The 20790-nt window shown below is 39.1% G+C and overlaps 1 protein-coding gene across 1 annotated transcript; it reads right to left on the bottom strand.

Moving 5' to 3' along the window:
- Positions 1–20177: 20177 nt before the first annotated feature.
- On the bottom strand, positions 20178–20546 carry LOC111897115 (ABC transporter B family member 1-like). The gene is made up of 2 exons (XM_023893080.3): positions 20398–20546; positions 20178–20315 (listed from the first exon to the last, which is right to left on the bottom strand). Exons 1-2 carry the CDS (start codon positions 20527–20529, stop codon positions 20178–20180), a joined length of 270 nt encoding a protein of 89 aa, XP_023748848.1. The 5' UTR covers positions 20530–20546.
- Positions 20547–20790: the final 244 nt, after the last annotated feature.

Raw genomic sequence — 20790 nt, 5'->3', positions numbered from 1 at the left:
ATACACACGAGATAAAGAGTTATCTTTTGGAGGATCATAGATTATTAATCAAATAATTATGGAATTATGTTTTGAGATTTTTGTGAAATTTATTATTAGAATTTTTGTAATTTAAAAATGAAAAATTTTGTTTGAAAATTTAGGGTGTTACAAGTTGGTATCAGATCCTTGGTTTGAGGGATTCGGATGCACCTTCGGGTATATCTGGACTCAAACTGAGGATTTGAGAAAATTCTTCAAAAGAAATGATTTTCTAAAACAAGCAAGATTTTCTAAGGGAAAAACGAGAAGGAGTAGTGTTTAAAATCAGCTAGAGCCCAAACGGTGATTTCCTAAAATACCCTTACTTATTTGTGAATACCCTTACTTATTTGTGTTGTAAGTTATTATTGAGATATTAGAGATGTCTGCTAGAAGATAGGCTAGGTATTTCATATATTAGGGCTAGAGTTGCCTGATTTGTAATGCCTTAGCCTAGGAGTTGTTGTTATCTATGATGTGCTTTGACTATGTGTGGAGTAATTGTATCCAGCATGAATCTTTTAGAGAGAATTTTGAGTAAAGGAGTAATCTAGGAGAGATACCTAGATGAGCATTGGAGGAGCTTACTGAGGGAGTAGTTAGATACTTGTGAGGGGTAGGGATGCTTGAGTTTGGTGATACCTTTTGAGTATGAGTAGAGCAAGTGGAGTGGCAACCTAGAGTGGTTTTATGTGCTGGTGGAGATTATACGATTCCCGAATGTTGCTTACTTTGTGCCTGATGGAACTTTTGATGATGGGAGTCAGCTACCAAGTGAATATGACGATATTCAGGATGTAGATGGCTGGCATGATAAGGAGTTCTTCAGTAGCTGACGAAAGAGAAGTGTGAAAACCTAGGAAGAGTCTAGGGAGTGACCTTGTCAGATGAGTATGCTGATAGAGGAGTGTATTCATGAAAGAGAGATCAGGTATGACGGGATCAGTGATTGAGGGGGCTGAGCAGCTACTTAGGAAATCTGGGATGATTCGTGTGGAAAGTGTGGGTAGATGTGGCATGTAGTATGGGCCCATACTAATGAAAGTAGAGGAACCATACTCGATACAGGGAAAATTCCAGGGGTGCTAAGTAACAGAATGAGAGGTAATCACATGGTTCGAGTACTATGATCCGTAGCAGATTGAGAGGTGATCACGTGGTTCGAGTACCATGATTCGTGGCGGTTAGTGCTTCTAGTGTTACCGGTTATTTTGATTGAGAATAGATATGATGGAGTGTGGGGCCAGAGGGCCATGTTGACGGGCTTCAAAGGGAGTGTACCTTGAGGTGGGAAAATGAGATGTCAGTCAGAGTCGCAAGACTCAAGGATGGTGGTATTTCATAGAGGATTATGATTTGAGCTACGCAGTCGGCCGGTAGCGGAAATGCCACTTCTTATAACTGCAGTGTGCTACTTCTGTGAGGAGTAGAAGGGATATTGAGTTTCTAGTCCAGAGTTTGAGGTAGAGCCTGTGAGGTAGCAAGAGTGGTGACCTTTTCACCGGAGCATTTGGGCAGTATCTTCGTTGCGAATTATTATACCAGAAAAGAGTCATTAATGGGACTGAGATGTATGAGAACAAGGGGGTTCCTTATTGGGGGAAAGGTACTTTTATTAGCAGTTCCTGGTTGTTAAAAGGAGTATATCAGGGCGGTGGCCCTCGTGGTCTACGTTATGTATCGACAATGAGAATGAGGTCTATTGCTTTTATGAAATTTTCCCGATTTTGGAAGCGAAGAAAGGAGTCAGTGTCGAAGTACATGATAGTGCATTGTTTTCAGATTTTGAGTCAGATCTAATGTGGAACAGTGGGGTATTCGGCAGTGTGTCGTTATGAGGCTTCAAGTTGATTGGAGAGGCAGTCACATGGTGAGGATTCCGAGGTTTACATATGGGGTTCGGGGTACTTGGAGTTATTTGGTCATTTTCCAGAAAGTCATCGAGTGTTGTATGGTATGTCCCTTGAGTTGGGAATGATACATCTGGAGAGCCAGTTTGTAGTGTGGTTAATTAGGTATGACATTGGGCTATTGTTCGGACCCTAAGTAGGGACGAATGTGGTATTTTGTTGGGAGGATCATCACTCTGTTCAATTTGGGGATTAGAGGTTTGGGTATCAGGAACCTGCGGTGCTGTCACATGAGACGTGGGTTTAGTGGGGGATGAGGCAAGGCGCAGAGCAAGATTATGCATATTATACGTGTCCAGGAAAAAATGAGTGTATCCATGGCGAGTAGCTATTGGTCAGGAATCTTATTGTGGTCAAAGATTCTTCTGGGTTGCAATGGTTGAGTTGGAGGCGGTTGGTTCGTCGAGGTCCAATTTCGATTGTTAAGATTTAATAGTTAATGTATAGACTATATCTGTACTCCGAGAGGAGCAACAATGGATTTGTCAATTAGTTTCAGAGTTATTATGAGTAGCTTCGCATAGGTTTTGATCAATAATAGGATGGGGTTTTGGATGATCGTTAATCTGATCTCAGTCCTTGACGATTTCTCCATGTTACAATTTGTGAGTAGAGTATTATGAGGTTATGAGTTGTGCTTGAAGAAGGTCAATGGTCGTAGCAAGACATTGTGAGATTCGATGATGGTGTATCGGGGTATCCGAGTATGATGCCCTAAGTTGTTGGGTTACTTTTAGACTCGAGTTTATGGTATGATAAGTAGAGTATTAACTAATTATTGTTCCAGTGGGAACCCATCAACTGATAGTTCAGATGAGGATTGTCCAAGAATGTGAAATTGTATCGAGAGAAGTATGTTGTTGCTACAATGGGCGTCACGAATGGTGATGCCCAGTCTGGGTGGGTGGGTGCACCTGTCCATGATGGATCACAGAGCATAAGTTCAATGAGAGCAATTTGGTGATGGCTTAATGATGAGATTGTGGGGTGGTAAGAGAATGGAAGGATCCAGGTGGGAGTAATCACTTTGTAATATCCGTAAAAAATATGGGCAGAACCCATAGCGTGTGAGGGAGTGATGTAAGCCTGAGGGGAGCCGTAGCATTCAAAAGTGAACGAGTAAGTCATGTAAGTATGCGGGGAGCCGTAGCATTCATGAGTGAACAAGTAAGTGATGTAAGCCTGCGGGGAGCCATATCCTTCAAGAGTGAGTGAGCAAGTGATGTAAGCCTGCGGGGAGTCGTAGCATTCATGGGTGAGTGAGTAAGTGATGTCAACCTACGGGGAGTTGTAGCATTCATGAGTCAGTGTGAGAGTATCGTAAGACTACGGAAATCCGTAGTATTCCCTGGTTAGAGCATGACAAAGAGGAGTTTTGAGGCTTAGGTAGCCTTGGCGATTGAGTCTTTGCGAACCTGGTGGCCGGATCAGGAGCGAGACTAGGGTCTCCATGATGGTCAGGATCCGTTATATCTTGAATTGGGAAGAGGTTGTTGCAAATCGGAAGAAATAGGAAAGGTGATGTATGCGTAGATTCACGGATCACAAGCTATGAGTTCAGTATCATATTGGGGGTGAGCGGTTCCCAATTCTGCTGTCGAATCTGACTCCCGAGTTTGATTTGGCCTTGTTGGTATAAAATATAGATGAGTTGAGATTCCAGATTTCTAATGAGTTCATTTTTAGTGATTACGGGTTCCAACTGATGTTCTAAACCTATGAAGTTTGGTTCGTTCGGCTTGAGAAGGACCGCAGGACGCATGAAGTTAGTAAGTGTCACAGGACAAAGGTTAGGAGTGGTGAGTGACTACAAATTGGTTGTAATAATTGCTTGGAGTAAAGTGAACTTAGTGGCTGCATGTAAAATGTGGTTGGTTGGGATAGCTCCATCGAATTAGACGGATGGGTTTATGTCTGAGCTTGTGGCCATGCCGTTCGAGTTGTCGTGCATGTGGGGGATGGTAAGGAATGATTTTGAGGACGAAATCTAATTTAAGTGGGGTAGAATTGTCACATCCCATTCAATTAAATAAAAAAATAGATAAAGATTTATTTAATGAATAATAACCCTAAAATAAATAATATTTAGCGGGGTGTTGGTATTGGGGAGCCAATTGATAAAATTTTGGGTTTTCGGGGTTAAATGTGTAAGTTTGAATTTGATTTGCAAAGGGTTTTAGAAGTTAGGGTGTATTTGGTAAGTTTTGGACCTATATTGTAAGGAACATATTGAATCAGAGGTTAAAAGGGAAATTTTGGATGAAAGTTGAAAAGAATCTGTTGTGGGGGCTGATCCTGTACAAGTTCAAAAAATTGGAGTGGGATGCAGGTTATACCCGATGCTCATTCCATCACCCTATTAAAATGATTTCCCTAACCCTAGGGCATGAAGCTTAAGCCGCCACCATGCGTGACTGGCCAGCCGTCACCCCTACTCTTCCCGCAGTTCCGATAAGACGAAGTCACCCACTATGGAGCGCCACCACTACGCTGCTGCCGGAGATGACGCGGGCAACGGAGAACCACCAAGACCGATTGTTGGAGTGGGAAATTCTTGTTGTGTGATTCGTAAATGAAGGGAGTTCTCGGTAAGGAACTGTGCTATCCTCTACCCCCTTTTTCTTTGTTCTTTTGGCGGTTTGGCATCAAGTGTGTCGGCTGTGGCTGCCGCCACCCATTGGCCGCCATATCCGTATACTTCCGGTGACGTTAGATATTGAAAGTGATGGTTGGACGTTAAGGGTTGAGTATTTCGAGCTGTTATGGTGTTGTTGGGGGGGGTTGCATATTATCTAACCGGAAAAATAAAGGGAAAGCCACCGCCACCACCGTGAGGTGGTGGCCGCCACCCTCCGCCGCCACCAGCCGCTGTGGGTGGTGGCTGTGGGTGTGTATTTGGTTCTATACTTGAGTATTTTTGTTGTTTTCGGTATTCTAGAGGTTGTATATGTGCTTATGTGACCGGAAGACCCACCACCACCACTGTGAGGTGGTGGTCACCGCCGTGAGCCACCATTGACCACCATTACCTGAGGTGGTAGTGGGCAGTGCCTGACATAGTGAACCCTATTCGGCCCAAATGCCTGATCTGGGCTAGTTAAATGGTGATTAGGCTAGAAATCCTAATTATGGATTAGAAAACCCTAGTTTTGGGTTTGTTGATTTGGGCCTATTGGGACCCGCGTTTGGACCAGTTGACTGATGTCATAACTCATACCAATTCTATGATGTGATGGCTTAGTGGAATAATGGACTTAATGGATTAAGTCCTTAATGGGTTAAGTGAGAATGCATAACCCTAATTGCCATTTTATGTGAAAACCCTAAGTTTGCTTAGGCCTTGAGTTGAGCCATTTTATTGGGCTTTGGTGATTGGGCCATTGATGAGCCATCCAAGACTAGTCATGTGGACTAGTATATTTAGATAGGCTTTAGAGTAAGGCCCATGTGAGGGTTTGGGCCCAATTTGGAAAATTGGGCCATTGTTGGGCCAACACAGAACTTTTTGTGAACCCGTTTGGTATTAGGCCTTGGTAGGCCCATTGGGCTTGAATATATATGGACCGAAGTGGTGGACCATACTTAGACCTAATAATGTCAAGGTTGTTCTTAGATCCTAAAGGGGGTTATTTGTGGGTTTGGCTTAGTGATAGAAGCCAAAGTGTAGCAGCAACATATATAGGATATGTTCGCCATCCGAGGTGAGTCTTCTCACTATACTTACCTGTGTTGTAATTTATGTGTGACCGGAGGGTCTTATTCTTGTTGATGACCAGAGGGTCTTATTTACACTATTAACCAGAGGGTCTTAGTATATTATTGACCGGAGGGTCACTGTACATTGTAGACTGGAGGGTCTTAGTACATTATGGACCAAAGGGTCTTGTTTGTTTATAATGTGATATGTATTATCGTGCATACTGTCTTTGTGACTTATGTTGTTATAGTACTCTATGTATATGTTGATCTTATGTGCATATACTGTGTATTGAGATATCCTACTTATCTATGTATTGAGATATTCTACTTATTGTCTTGTGATATGAATGTTATGTTTTATTGAGTTACTGAGCTGAGGGACCGGAGGGTTCATCTGAGTTGTGGGACCAGAGGGTCCCACTAAGAGATATTGACCAGAGGGTCTTACAGAGTTATAGCCTAGAGTGTCTAATGACTTGTGTGTGGTATTTGGGGAACTCACTAAGATTCGTGCTTACCGTGTTATGTGTTTCGGGTACTTCTCAGGATCAAGGGAAGGCAACGGCTCGATTGTACACACAAGATAAAGAGTTATCTTTTGGAGGATCCTAGATTATTAATCAAATAATTATGGAATTATGTTTTGAGATTTTTGTGAAATTTATTTTGAGAATTTTTGTAATTTAAAAATGAAAATTTTTGTTTGAAAATTTATGGTGTTACACTACCGCTCCTCTTGAGCCTCCGTGCCTATGACTTTCAGTCAGCCCGCACTGGGTATCTTGGCCTACTACATAGAGCAGAACCACCTCAACCTTATCCAAATATAATGTGTTGCCATAGACGCTCAGGAGAAAGATCTAACCCGTTTCCCAGAACCTGAATGACAGGACATTCTAATCCCAAGCCTTCCTGAAGCTGATGAATACCAATTCCGATCTACTCCTAGTCCCCAACTGGAGTATTATCCGATGCAAGAAGCTTAATCCTCCCAGACACTCCGAACTGATGACATCACTAAGACCCTCTGTACTCTATCCGATCACTAATAGCAACATCTGATCCAACCAAAAATACAGCGGAGTGTCCAACCTATTTCATGAGAATGCTCTATACTTGGGGACAGACCTACTAATTGCTATAGCATAGCGGCATACTTAATAGCCGAACATAGATCTACATACACATACAAAGTCTTCAACATGACTGGACCGCCTTAGTAGGCCTTCAGCCTATCTGGACCACTCTCAGAGCCTTCAGCATGTCTGGACCGCCACTCTGGGCCTTCAGCCTGTCTGGACCGTTCTCCGAGCCTTCGCCCTGACCGTTCTCCGAGCCTTCACCCTGAATAGTCGAACATATATCTACAAACACATACAAAGTCTTCAACATGACTGGACCGCCTTACTAGGCCTTCAGCCTATCTGGACCACTCTCAATGCCTTCAGCATGTCTGGACCGCCACTCTGGGCCTTCAGCCTGTCTGGACCGTTCTCCGAGCCTTCGCCCTGACTAGTACGCCCCACCAGCCTTCAGTCTATCCGGACCGCTCAAAACTGTTGTGCATCACCCTGGACCATTCCTCATGGGGATCTCTCTCATGCAAAATGTTCTCACCCACTTAGGGTTCCTAACTCCTGTTCCATTTCGTGGACTCTAACCCCAGTCCTTATGTCGATCGTGCACCCTCTCGGAAAACCGTGGTCTGTTCCCTAACCCGCGTGTCCACCACATGCGCTAAATAGCCTGCACACTCTTGCTGGATGCACAGCCGAACCCTAGCAGCTAACGAAACCCTCAATAGCTGATGCTCCATCTGAGAATCTCCAATTCTCCCCAACTTGGGACACTCACTACTACCTACTGGTGGCGAAACTAAACACAACTCAACCGTCCCTACAAGGTATCATCATCCAAATCTATGGAACAATTAACCGTGGAGTGAACAATCTCCACAGAACAACTCTCCCGGCATAGATCAACGGATCTTAAAACGAAACTGAAAACTAACTGAACACTTATGCATCTTCGAATCACCGCCACTAGATCTGGAATGGTAATCCTACATCCTAACTCCCATTCTCCAACACCCTTGGATACTAACCGTCTACAACCCCTCGATACAAAACTCCCCTGGCCCTCCTATGTTCTAATGAATCATGCAAAAAGAGGAGGAAAATTTCACAATATAATCATAATAGTAAGATAAGAGATGGAAACGTACCCGCAACCGCCTGTGGCGCTATCCTGACCTCCTCTGTCATAAGCTGGAAGGCGCGTCCCTAAGTCCTCAGTGGCTCTGCTCTACCCTGATTTGTGACAGTAGTCCTCAATGTAACAAGCTGTGGATAGTTGGTCTTCATGTGACCAGCCTAACGACAGTGATAACAAATGGGGCCAATTGCCGACAATCCTTCGCATAGTGCCCCTCCTTTCCGCACTTGCGGCACGCACCACCGGACTTATAAACTATGGTATGACCCTTCCCGCACTTTTAAAAAGTGTGGCCGCTCTGACCTCCAACCCTAGAATCAACGGTCTTAGACTGCTTCGGCAGCGGTTGAGACTGCACCGGGGCCTGCCACTGCTCTCGCAACTCTAACTCAATCTCCAGCTTCCGCCGCCTGGCGGCCTCCTGTAAATCCAGTAATGTATCACATCGCTGAGTAGCAACTTACTATCTAATATCAGTCTTAAGCATACTCAGACATCGCGTCATCTGATCCTGCTCGGAAGCAAACTTCGAGCAAAACATCGCCCTCTCAGTGAACATACGAGTGATCTCCGTCACCGATTTCGTATCCTGTTTCAACTCCAAGAACTCCTGAGCTAGCCGCTCACGCTCGAACCGTGGAATGTAACGGGAGAGAAGATCTCCCTAACCTGATCCCAAGAAACTGTAGCTCTCCGCTTATCCGAATAAGACCCTTTCATCAACCTCCACCAGTCCTTCGCCCGGACCTCAACATGTTTAGGGAACACTTGACCTTCTGGTTACCTGGCCAGGAACATGTGAAAAAGCAACCCTCGATGTCCGATAGCCACCTCATGGCTATGATAGGCTCTTGAATGCCATCAAATTTTGGGGGAGTCGTGTTGTCGAAGTCCCGATACTGGAAGCCTCGACCGGCTCCTCCCCCTACCGCTGTTATAGCCGTTGTAGCCGTCTCAGCTAGGGCTGCGTATCTGTCGTCAAAATACTCCATCATAGTGGTCTTAATAGACCTAAATAGCTCCACAATCTGACTCCGAACAATCTCGTCCACCCCCTCACGGATGATCTCCCTGACTCGATCCTCTCTCAATGTTGGTGCATCTTGACTGATGACCCCGGCTGCTGCCGGGGGACCCTGATCGTCCTGTCCTGATCCTGATCCAGATCCTGTCACGAAACGCCTCGTAACCACCATAATACTAGGCCCTATTGACTTTCGAATATCCGATCCTACCCTAATCCCTAATCAATAAGAACAGAACATAAGGACAAATCAAACATTCTCGAGCTATAAGATCGTAATTATGTACAACCATGATACATACACAAGCAACTACAGTAATGATGTAAATCTTATATAAGGAAAACCCTAGGCTAGCAGGCATCATGTAATCAGGCAATTCTATCATGTAATTCATGAAGATCCCTATCCTAGTACTAGCATGTTGTTATAACATATCACATAATCAAATATCTGTATGGTATTTTGGGGTCTACTTACTGGCTCCAACTGATCGTACACCCTGCATCCTCCTTTACTTATTTTGAAAACCATTTTAAAAATCTTTCCTTAATTTGAGACTGGATTCACACGAAGGTTCCTCCAACTCACTCAAACTAAGCCTCTGATACCAACTTGTAACACCCATAAAAATCATGCCAAAATTTAAACTTTTCCAAAACACTTAAAACCATTTAAAATTACAAAATTTGTTTTCAAAATAATAAATATCAGAGTATCCTAGTATCAAATCATAAAATCATAAAAGCAGGAGGAGTGGTACGATCATGCCTTCGCCTTCCCGTGATCACCAGAAGTACCTGAAACAACAAACTAAAACTGTATGCCCGAAAGCTTAGTGAATTATCCCCAAAATACCAACCTCTTATAACCATAATCATATTATATCAACAAATACAGAACAGCCATGCATCTTGAGTCTACAGTGTGACTGGTCCGCCCACACCGGGCGTTCAGTCCATCTGGTCCACTCCTTGAGTCTACAGTATGACTGGACCACCCACACTGGGCCTTTAGTCTATCTGGCCCACTCTTCGAGCCTCGACACGTCTGGACCGCCCTCTCGGGGCCTTCAGCCTATCCGTACCACTCGTTGGGCCTTCGGCCTGACTATGTGCCCTCCTAGGCATGTAGTCTATCCGATCCACCCTGGGTATGTTGGCCTATAGCACGAAGCAGGACCCACCTCAACTGTAACAGCAACGAAATTAGGGTCAAAATTTAACTTTTATAAAACAATGATTGGGATATACCAAGTGGTATATATCGTAACGAGGTTTCCAAAAATATAAAGAACACTAAAATCCGAGTTATAACCAGTAAGTTATGACCAATCGAAGATGCGCGACGGTACCGGTAAAACACTGTTAAGCATAGAACGGGAAATTTCAATAAAATACTTTTCAACCTTAGGTATCTAAAGGAAAGTTGTAGATATCCCAAAACTGTAAACATGCATAAAAAGAATGCCCAAATCTGACTTCATATGAGGAAGTTATGATTTTTCGAACTTTCGGACATAGCAGTAGACAGCTAAAATCTCGAAATCGAGATCAAGCGACTTTTTGCCAACATGACCTAAACGAGAATCGAAGATCTCGTCGATGGCATTTCAAAGGTAAAAGTCTGACGAAAACGAACATTGGATGAAGAAGTTATGGATTTTTAACGAACTTTTCTTGTCCCGGCCTGTTAAAAATATAATATTAAAAATAAAGTAAAAATTTGTTGACGGAGTCTAAACGAGAGTTGTAGAGCCTTCTCTTAGATATGCGTGGATATAAAGAACGTCGAAAACGGGGCTCGTATGCGAAATATATGATTTTCTAAAGTTCGGGACACGAATTTCAACGTTGTGTCCGAATTGTCAGTGTTCACGACGTGAACAGTCTAACTGATCATTTCAGAGCCACTTGACAGATGACGCATGCCATGACGAATTTGGGACAAACTCACGACGTGAATGGGTAAAACTCACGATGTGAACTTCGATTTTTAGCCTATATATAGAAATTGAAGCCTTTCGAGTTTGGCTACTCATTCCTAACCTCTCTCCTACTTCTACTCTCTGTTAAGCCCCTCTAAACCACCCTGAAGCCCCGGTAACACTCCTAGAACACGACGCAAGGCCCGACGCCCCGAAATTCCCGAGACACTACTTTTCTCCAGTCGAAGTACTGCCTACGTGAAGCCTCGGGTTTATACTCAAGCTCTGGAGGAAGTTCTATACTCCCGTGATTCCCGATAATCGCGAGATTTCGGCTTTCTCCTGTCGAAGTTCTGCCTGATTATCGTCTTTTCATCTTTGAACCTCCACTTCAATCAAGTGAGTTCATACCCCTACAAACACACTTTAAATGCGTTTTTAACCGCCTTTAAACACTTTCAGAGAGGGGGGGGGGGGAATACAAGTAAACATACGGCTAAAATCGTGTGAAACATCGATCTTTTGCTATACTTCTCATACTGTTGTTTTGACTATCATATGAAGTTGTTATCATGCAAAACACCTCACAACACAACTTTACCCTCTTGGGATACAATATGTTCAATAAATAGAAATATGTTTTATTTATACGTTTGCATACTACATCATATCAAGGGTAACCATTTTCAACTATAACATGATGCTTTTACAATAAAACTCAACTCATCATCACGCCTTTGTAACACGGTAGAAAAGGAAATCATTTCATACAAACGATTTTTCATCATATTACTCGTGAACTTGTTGTTAGCCATCATGTGAGTGCATACCCCTTTTATACACCTTCGAATACTTTATAATGCACTTTAATACATTTCGGGGGAGAATACAAGTAAACACTTGGTTAATCCCGAGTGAAAACGTTAAAACTCCTGTTATACCTTGCATGCACTAGATTTATACAAAATGCATAGTATTCAGGGTAGCCATTGCATACAAAACTATCACTTTAATACAGACTTAGTTAAGAATCCGTGAGACAATTACATCTTCAATGCTACCTTTTTGTTAAAAGGTACTACCTAAAGTCCTGTCTATTATAACTAGAGTCTCCCGTTTGGAGAGCTTGTCAAATGTATATAGATCTATACAGGAAGTCATGATCCCGCGCCCTGACTGTTAGCTACAGTCCTTTGGGTGACAGTTTCTCATAAATGTTTCGACGCCTGAAGACCGTCGCCACAGGCATATTATGTTTAGTATGGTTATAAAACTCACCGGATAGACAATTATTATGGTATTCTGATTTTATGAACGACTAGTTATTAAAACTCACTGCGCCCTGACTATGCCTCAATTAACCTTTTAAGCATGTCAGTTGCTTGTGATTTTCAGTCTTGGACTTTTGAGACTGCCTGTTACTTTAGGAAAATAAGGGATTTTCCTGTATCTAAAACAATCAACTAATAGGAAAATAAAGGATTTTCCTGGTGCAACAATTTACAATTCACAACACGAACATTCATATGCATTTCATACTTTTATAAGAAAATAAGGGATTTTCTTGGAAAACGCACGAACTTTGGAATGACATACATTTTCTCAAAAAATAACTGCTTATGAACTTACCAACTTAATTGTTGACACTTTTTCTTTGAAATAACTTGTATTCTCAGGGAACCGCTAAGCAGGTTTAGAAATCATCTTTTAGGGATTAACGTTCTGGCGTTAATGACTTCTTTTGAAACATATTATTGTATTTATATTTTGAATATGTAACAACTATGATTATGTAAACACTTTTAAATATTCATATATTTGGTGGTGTGTACTTTCCTTACTATGAAATTGTTATGATACTGACTATGACGTCCTCCGCCCCCGAATGTTTCCGCCATTCTGGTTTGGGGGTGTGACATCAACCCAACCCCATACCAATCAATCAATCATGTGCACATAAATATCATATGCTAGCATGTATATAAGAGATAATCATACCAATCTAATAGATCACTAAAATAGCAACCATCATATACAGGATACATGTTGGGTTTTGAGCATTCTAACACTCCTAAGTGTACATGCAACCTTAAATACCTTGGATCTATATTTTTTCTATTATACATGCAAATATGAATATTACAAGGTATTACCGTATCTAGCATACAATCCTTGATACTTGGGTAATATAACAAGTTAGAATACATACCTTTTAATGAAGCTTGAAGTCTTGAACTTTAAGAGCTTAGCCCCAATAGTGTGGAAACCTCAAGTGGAATCACAAATCACCAAAACACCTTGGAAGACTTTGAGAGAATATCATGCACACTTGAAATTGGCTCACTCTTATGTCCTCACACACTAGTGCCAATTTTGTGAGCCAAGGACCCCTTTATATATTATGGAGGATTAGGGTTACATCCATGTAAACCCTAATACCCACGACCTTTCATTTACATAGGATCTATGGGTTAAAAGCTCCATGAACTATCCATAAAAGCTTAGCCCAACCTAAATGAATTTGGACCATTCCATATATATATATATATATATATATATATATATATATATATATATATATATATATATATAAGGGTCCATATTTAATTAGTTCTTTTTGATCACTTAATTAATTCTAAATTAATTCTTGATCAATACTAATTAAATAATATGATTCCATATTAATATATTAGAACTTATAATATATTAATATAAATCATAAATATACTACTCTCAAAAGACTATCCATATAAATTGTGATGGTGAAGTGCAACCCAAAATAGACCATGCCGGGTCGGGTCAAGTACATACCAAATATAGTTATGGACTTAGACATTAATCCAATAGTCTCCCACTTGGATAAGTCTAAAACTATTATAGAGTATGACTTCAAAACCTAACTGGCAATCATAGCTCTTAAAGTCGATGTCGAACTCTGACCTTTGTCAATGACTTGTCCATTAGATAAGGGATCATATATTCCTCCATTCTAGATATCATATGGACTGAGACATGGATTATAATCATTCTCTCAGTCCATTCGTTGTTTCCCGATTTCCGATTCATGACGACTGGCTAATTAAACAAATCATATCAGTCCTGGCTTGGCCAAGCACTCACATGTGTCATCATTAAATCATCGAGGGGCTTACTGATATCTCTTTTCTCTTGAAGGTAAAAGGAATGGATACACTTCGACTCATATGGTTTGTTCTACTACTTGTTGAATCATACACAAAGGAACGTTTTATAACACCATGTTACCGAATGCGGTTTCGTGCAATCAATGTACAATCAATGTGCAATCAATGCTACAGCACTCATGAGTGTTGTAGCACAACTTTGTCCATCAACTTAGACCTCTACAAGCCAACCCATGACAGTCTTGACTCATATCTACATCCAACATATGACCGACTGTGGATGGTTTGAAGTCAAAACATGCAAAGTGAAACACAAGAATAAATGAATCAAATACGGTATCAAACCCGATGAATATAAATAGACCACTTTTATTTATCACCATACTGATTACTCATTATTCATTATTTTAGTTTTATCAACTTTATACTTGAATTAAAAAACACTAGTTGTCCCGTGCTCCAAGCATGTACACTATGTTTTTTCTAAACAATAGCTTTTCCATACACCAAGTATGCACTCTATGTTTATCTATGATCCTTACTTTGAGAACTAGATCGATTTAACATAAGTTCAATGATTCTCTTTTCATACTTCCAAATCCTTGTCGTAAATGTAAGAATTCCTAACATTTATCGAAATTTGTTTAGATTTTAAACTTATATGCATTGTTCCTCTTGTAATGATTATGCACAAAGCTACAAAGACTTAGCAACAATCATTACAGAGTATTCCAATGGAGAGCAATTCCATGGAAACGATCTCTCAAATCCATGCCTTGGTTTGAACATGCTTCTTGCATTAAGTTTCTTTAACCTTACACAGATTGCTTCCACCTATGAAGACAACTCTGTATTCCCATTTTGACTGCCACTTCTGAACAAGAGTTGCCACTTTTCAAACTATGTCAATATGGTCCTTCCAATATTAACAGTATACTTCCAACTGTCCTTGAGCAACCAATCTTTGGTAAACCATAGATTGTCCTCGACAATTGCTTAATCACTTTAGTCATATCCAATTTTAGACATTGTTCCCCTTAGTGCCCCAAGGCATTTGGAAAATTCAGAAAGGATAAATATTATAGCACATGTAATCGATCTTGTACCCAAAGTAAATGTGACACGATTCATTATGTTTCACATAAAGACATGGTTCTAGACCAGTCTTTTGCCATAATAATTTTTGTTTGCCATATTCTCAAAATTTGACTATGAAAAGGGATGTCGTAATCATAATCGAATTTTGAGAACGCAATATATAGAATTTTCTTAAGTTGAACCAATCCAACATGAAATTCATATATATATATATATATATATATATATATATATATATATTCTTGACTAAAGGTCATTAAAATCTTAATAGAATGTCTTTAGAATGATTATAAAATCAATCTAAGCTTTTTAGAATTGAAATGAAGTATAATTTCCTCTCCCTTAATTATAGCAAAATAACTTTTTCAACGCCTGCAACCTCACGAATTGAAACTTTTGTTTTCTCTAATTAATATTGCTAATTTACAATACTTATCATAATTATCATGCTCCCACTAACATGATGATTATTAGCATAACACTTATGCTCCCACTAGCTTTGACATGTATCCAGAAAACAGTTGGAACTCTAGGAGTCAATACTTTATTGACATTCTTACCAAAGTTCATATTTCTGATACTAGATTGCTTTGATAAGACTTTATCAAAATCATACACCTTATCTTAGATAGATCATAGGTATGTCTTAACAATTTCAGAACTATGAAAAGGGATGTCGTAATCATAGTCTCAATTGTTTAGACCTTTTGCCATTTCTCATAAGTCAATGTTAGTGTGTCGGTTAACCACACACACTCCACTAACGACTTTGAGAACTGCAAATATCACAATTGTTATCTACTTAAAATCTACTTAGTGAAAGAGTTTCCTTACCATCATTTTCATGAATCGAAGAGAAACCTTATGACACTTAGATTTTATGGTATATGTGTTCTTATCCACGTGAATTTGACAAACCATAATCACAAGACTAGGTTAGTGACAAATCCTAACTCATATGGATTGAACTTGTGCAATCTTAACTTCTTCCCACCTGGAAGCTCAAGCACCTACCATTGCTTCCAAGTAGCTATGCAAACAATTGAGAACATGTAGAACTCAAATGTATAGCCAACTCAACTGGAATGGGCACGGAAATGTTAGCACGATAGGTTATAAACCTCTAGTTTTGTGCTAGTGATGAAATACATGTTTTATTCTTGATTACTTCTTGAGACCCTTTCAGGATCTTTTAGAATCTCACTATCTCCTTTACCTATAAGACTTGCTTGCCAAATATTCAAGAGATAGTATGGATTCTAATCAAGACAGACACTTAACACAATTGTCCTTAGTTGGTCTTTGTTTTATCCAAAACATCACAATTACCAATTTCAAATGTACAAGAGTAGAAAACTTTTACTCTTACATTTGCCAAGTGTTTTAAACCTTCTTTAAGACATGTCACTCAAGTTACAATCTTAGAGTATAACTCTAATAATTGTTTTTGAAAAGAAGTATGAATCATCTTCTTGATTTAACCACTTCAACAATTCATAACTTCTCTTCTTAACTATCAGAATGCACCTAGAGGATGAATTGTGATAAGGTCTCAAAATCATTGAAATGATCTTAAAACATGATACTAAAGTACTCTCCCATCTTTTCAGACTTGAGAAACTTTTTATCCTTCTGCCTAATTCGATTCTTCTTATTCGTTATGTCCACTACTAGAAAAACAGCCTTTTACGACGCTCATTGCGCGTCGTAAAAGGCTCAGACGACGCGCAAATGCGCGTCAAGGAAGGCCCTGTCATAAAGAGAGACGACGCGCATTCACGACGCTCGTCTACGACGTGCAATTACGACGCGCGTTTACGACACACAATGCGTATCAAGGAAGGCCCTGTCATAAAGGAAGACGACACGCATTCGCGTGTCGTAACCTTACGACACGCGTGTTTATGACACGCAATGTGTATCAATAAAGCCCCTGTCAAGAAAGGCCATGTCATAAATGAAGATGATACACATTTTTGCGTATCATAATTTTTAATGTTTAAAAAAAAATATTATTTATAGATTTACTAATTTTCAAATTAAATAATACATTAAAAATCTCATAATACAAAATAAAATACAATAAATAACAAAGATAATTCGTTTCACTAATATGTCAAATACAAAAATTTATTCCAAAAGTGAGTAAATATTATAAAAAATGAACTCATTTATATACAATTGCATCATCTAGCTTACTATGTGCCAACAACTCTCTGTGTGTTTACTTTTGCTTGAGTCTCGTTTCCTCCAAAGATTCTAGCCATGCCAAAATATGATATCTTGAGTCTCGTTTCAAGAACCAAAATCACCTTCAATCACCCAATTAAACTCTAGATCTTATGTTGTTTGAAAGAAATTGGTGTTTGTAATCTATGAACAAAAAACGCAAAGACCAAGGTTAACGTTTGCTATGTAGAAAGCACAACTGGACATATGAATATATAATACGCAACATAAACATTTTCATGAAAATGATATAGACATAAAAGTAAGAGTGATGATATTAATACCTTAATTACGCCATTTAATTTATATCAATAAATGATAATAACAAAAATAAAAACTGAATCAAAATTCAAACCAAACCTGTAATTGGAGGTTGCTGCTGCTGCACAAGACTAGGAGGTCCAGCTTGAACACCAACATGAGGCATGGAAAGATTAGCAGTTCTTGAGAGTAACCATTAATTAGTACACCTTTTATTTTTTATACTAAAAGAAAGACCAATTTGATAGCAGATTAGCAACAATGTAACTTGATAACAAAAAAATACACAAAGAAAAGGAGCCACAAATGGTAACACAAAGTACATAATTTATTATTGTTTCTTACCATTTCCAAGGCTCTCCATGTAGTTTCATCAACAGGGAAGAGTTGAAGTTTAAGTTTCATTGAAGACTATATATTTTGATGAAAAATTGGCACAGGGGGGATGATACTTTAGGTTTTGGGAATAGGATTCGAACCCATGTCTCCTGAAAGCCAAGATTAAATATTAAAAATTAAAGGAAATAAAAGTGTGAGTTTATTATTTGGTCAATTGGGTCAACTCACCACCCTGATCCTGTACAGTATCAGCTAATTTATCAGCATATTTGATAAAGTTGGAATTTCTCACAGGTGGGAAGCACCATTGGTAATGATTCAGAGAGTTTGAATGAATTCAAAAAATGAGAAAAGTTTCAATCCCTTTAACACTTTTTTCAATCTAACATGTCAGTTTCAACAACATTAACTATAAGGGTAGAATTGTCTTTTTAATGTATCAGGGGCATACATGTAATTTTTCATTATTTGGTTGTTATGAAAAAAGTTAATTAGTTTATTTCTATTTATGTAATAAGTTCTGTAATGATTCAGAGAGATTGAAATAAATTCCGAAATGAGAAAAGTTTCAATCCCTTTCAATCAAACAGTAATCGGAAAAAATTAAAGACAATTCAAACTTTGCAAATGTTTTGTAGATGAACCATTTTGATGAGTAGCTGGATAAACATACCTCTGGGTTCCGGGTTTCAGGCCAAATTAAAAAGTCTTCACCAACCCATGACCTAACAATAGTCAAATTAAGTCTTTGACAAATCTCCATGTATATTACACTAAGTAAAATCGCTGCCAAAAGGGTAGTTTACATATATAAGCTATTAAGATTAGGTTCAAAATTCAGATCTGAAGCAAGTTTATAATATGAAAAAAGACGAAAATATACCACTGCCACATTTAGAGCTTAAAACAGAATGCAAGTATGAACATTTTGAATCGTGCGGTTTTTTCTGTTACTTCCAGGATGCTTGCAGCTGCCCTTGCCACTAGTCTGCAACTCTTTGAAATCAGGAAATCTTAAATGAGCAAGCTTGGACTTGAATGTTCGTGGTGGTACAACTGTTGCCCCAGGAGCCCATAATGTCTTTAATAAATCTCCAAATGCCATTCCAATCTCACCCTGTCATCATACCCATAGGCCATAGCCATAAAAAATCAATAATCTTCTACTGTTTGTTTGCTGCTATAACTATTCTTGCAGAAATACAAATGAACAAAACCAATCATTTTTAATCTTTACAAATTTGCCACTCATTTTTAATCTTTACAAACAACCAAAAAGCAACCAACTTTAACTAAAGAAAAATCAAACCCTACCCTCCAAATGCATCCAAAAATCAAGAACAATCACCATTAATATCAAAGCATAAAAGTTACCAAAGTGGACCCACAAAATAAAAACAAGATTATAAGTTTTTAACCTACCTGAGTATCATAGGCATCTGGTAATTTGATAATGAACGAATGAGCATTTGACACACGTGCAGCTTCTTCAATCTCACCCATGTATGCATCGGGTCGACCCAAGAGGATATTTTCTTTAATGGTGGTTGCAAAAAGTGCAGGTTCTTGGCTAACTAGACCAATTTGTTGCCTTAACCATCGCAAATTCAGACCTTTTATGTCATGCCCATCAAGCATTACTTGTCCTGTGTTGAAATTAAGCAAGATTAAAGGTATTCATGTTGTACTATCTGCATTTTTGATGGATCAAGAAAGTATCCAGATGGTAAAAAGAGAATTAGCTTTTTGAGATTGATAATAAGTTCTTGAATTTGGCTTTCAAATTCATCCAACACCCAGATGCAAGAACATGCATGTCTTTTTTATTTTTTCGCTTCAGTTTGTCCAAATATAACAACATTCAGATTATAAAACATTAGAAAGATTAATTTTTTTTGAAGTTTGCTCTAAAATATTGATAGTCAGATTAAGAAACAAGAAAAATATGGATTTTTTTCCCCAAAAAGAAAAACAAATTAAGCTAAGATTCAGAAATACCCAGATAGAAAATTAGAGGAAAAACTGATATATTTCTTAAAAATCGAAAGAAACATGGAAAAAATGATTTTTTTTCCTTGATCCAAATAGAAAAAAAAAACAGGGGACGACTGATGTTTTCGTCATCTTGAATTTAGGTCAAATCAAACAATACCCAGATGGGAAAATAAGAGGAAAGACTGATATGTCGTTGAACTTAGCTCAAATTCAGCAAACTCACATGAAAAAAAAACAAAAGAGAAATTACGGCTTTCTTGAATTCATTTTATAGATTTAAGGGAATTATATCTATATAAAAGTAAAAAAGCACACCTGCTCAGCAATATTTCCAGCTTCCGATTATCGCAATTAAAGGCACCACTGCAAGTGTCACAAGCGCCAATTGCCAAACTGCTGTGAATCCCACCACAAATCCAGATACAAATGTCGCCATATAGTGTATAAAATTCCCTAGCTACACGCACACACACACACACAAACAAACACAGAGTTAATAATCTCATATGTATGAGTCAAAAAGATTTGATCTTTTTCACCTTTTCACTAATGGCGTCTTGAACCATAACAGCATCAGTATTGATCGCATATACAACATCTGAAGTTCTGACTTCAGTGTCAAAGAACTGAATATCTTGACTCAGTGCTGCTTCAAGATATTTGATCCTCATTTTTGTTGATTGTCTCTCTCCAACCAACCGGGTTTGTTCAGGTGGAATATTTCACAGTATCTTACTTTATCAGGTGGAATCACAACCAAAAAACTAAAAGACATCATCATCACTACCAAGTTCCTGCCACTTCCTTGATCAAATAAGCATTAATATGCATCAACTAAAAACACAAACAAACCTAATCAGCCAAAAAGACGAAGCAATGAAAGAGATGAGAATAAAACCTTGAATTTTGGTACAGTTCACACAAGTCTGCCA

This window comes from Lactuca sativa, chromosome 4, assembly GCF_002870075.4.
Source record: "Lactuca sativa cultivar Salinas chromosome 4, Lsat_Salinas_v11, whole genome shotgun sequence".
Classification (NCBI taxonomy): Eukaryota; Viridiplantae; Streptophyta; class Magnoliopsida; order Asterales; family Asteraceae; genus Lactuca; species Lactuca sativa.
Note: the sequence above shows the minus strand (reverse complement) of the source record. Positions and strands in the feature narration are given on the sequence as shown.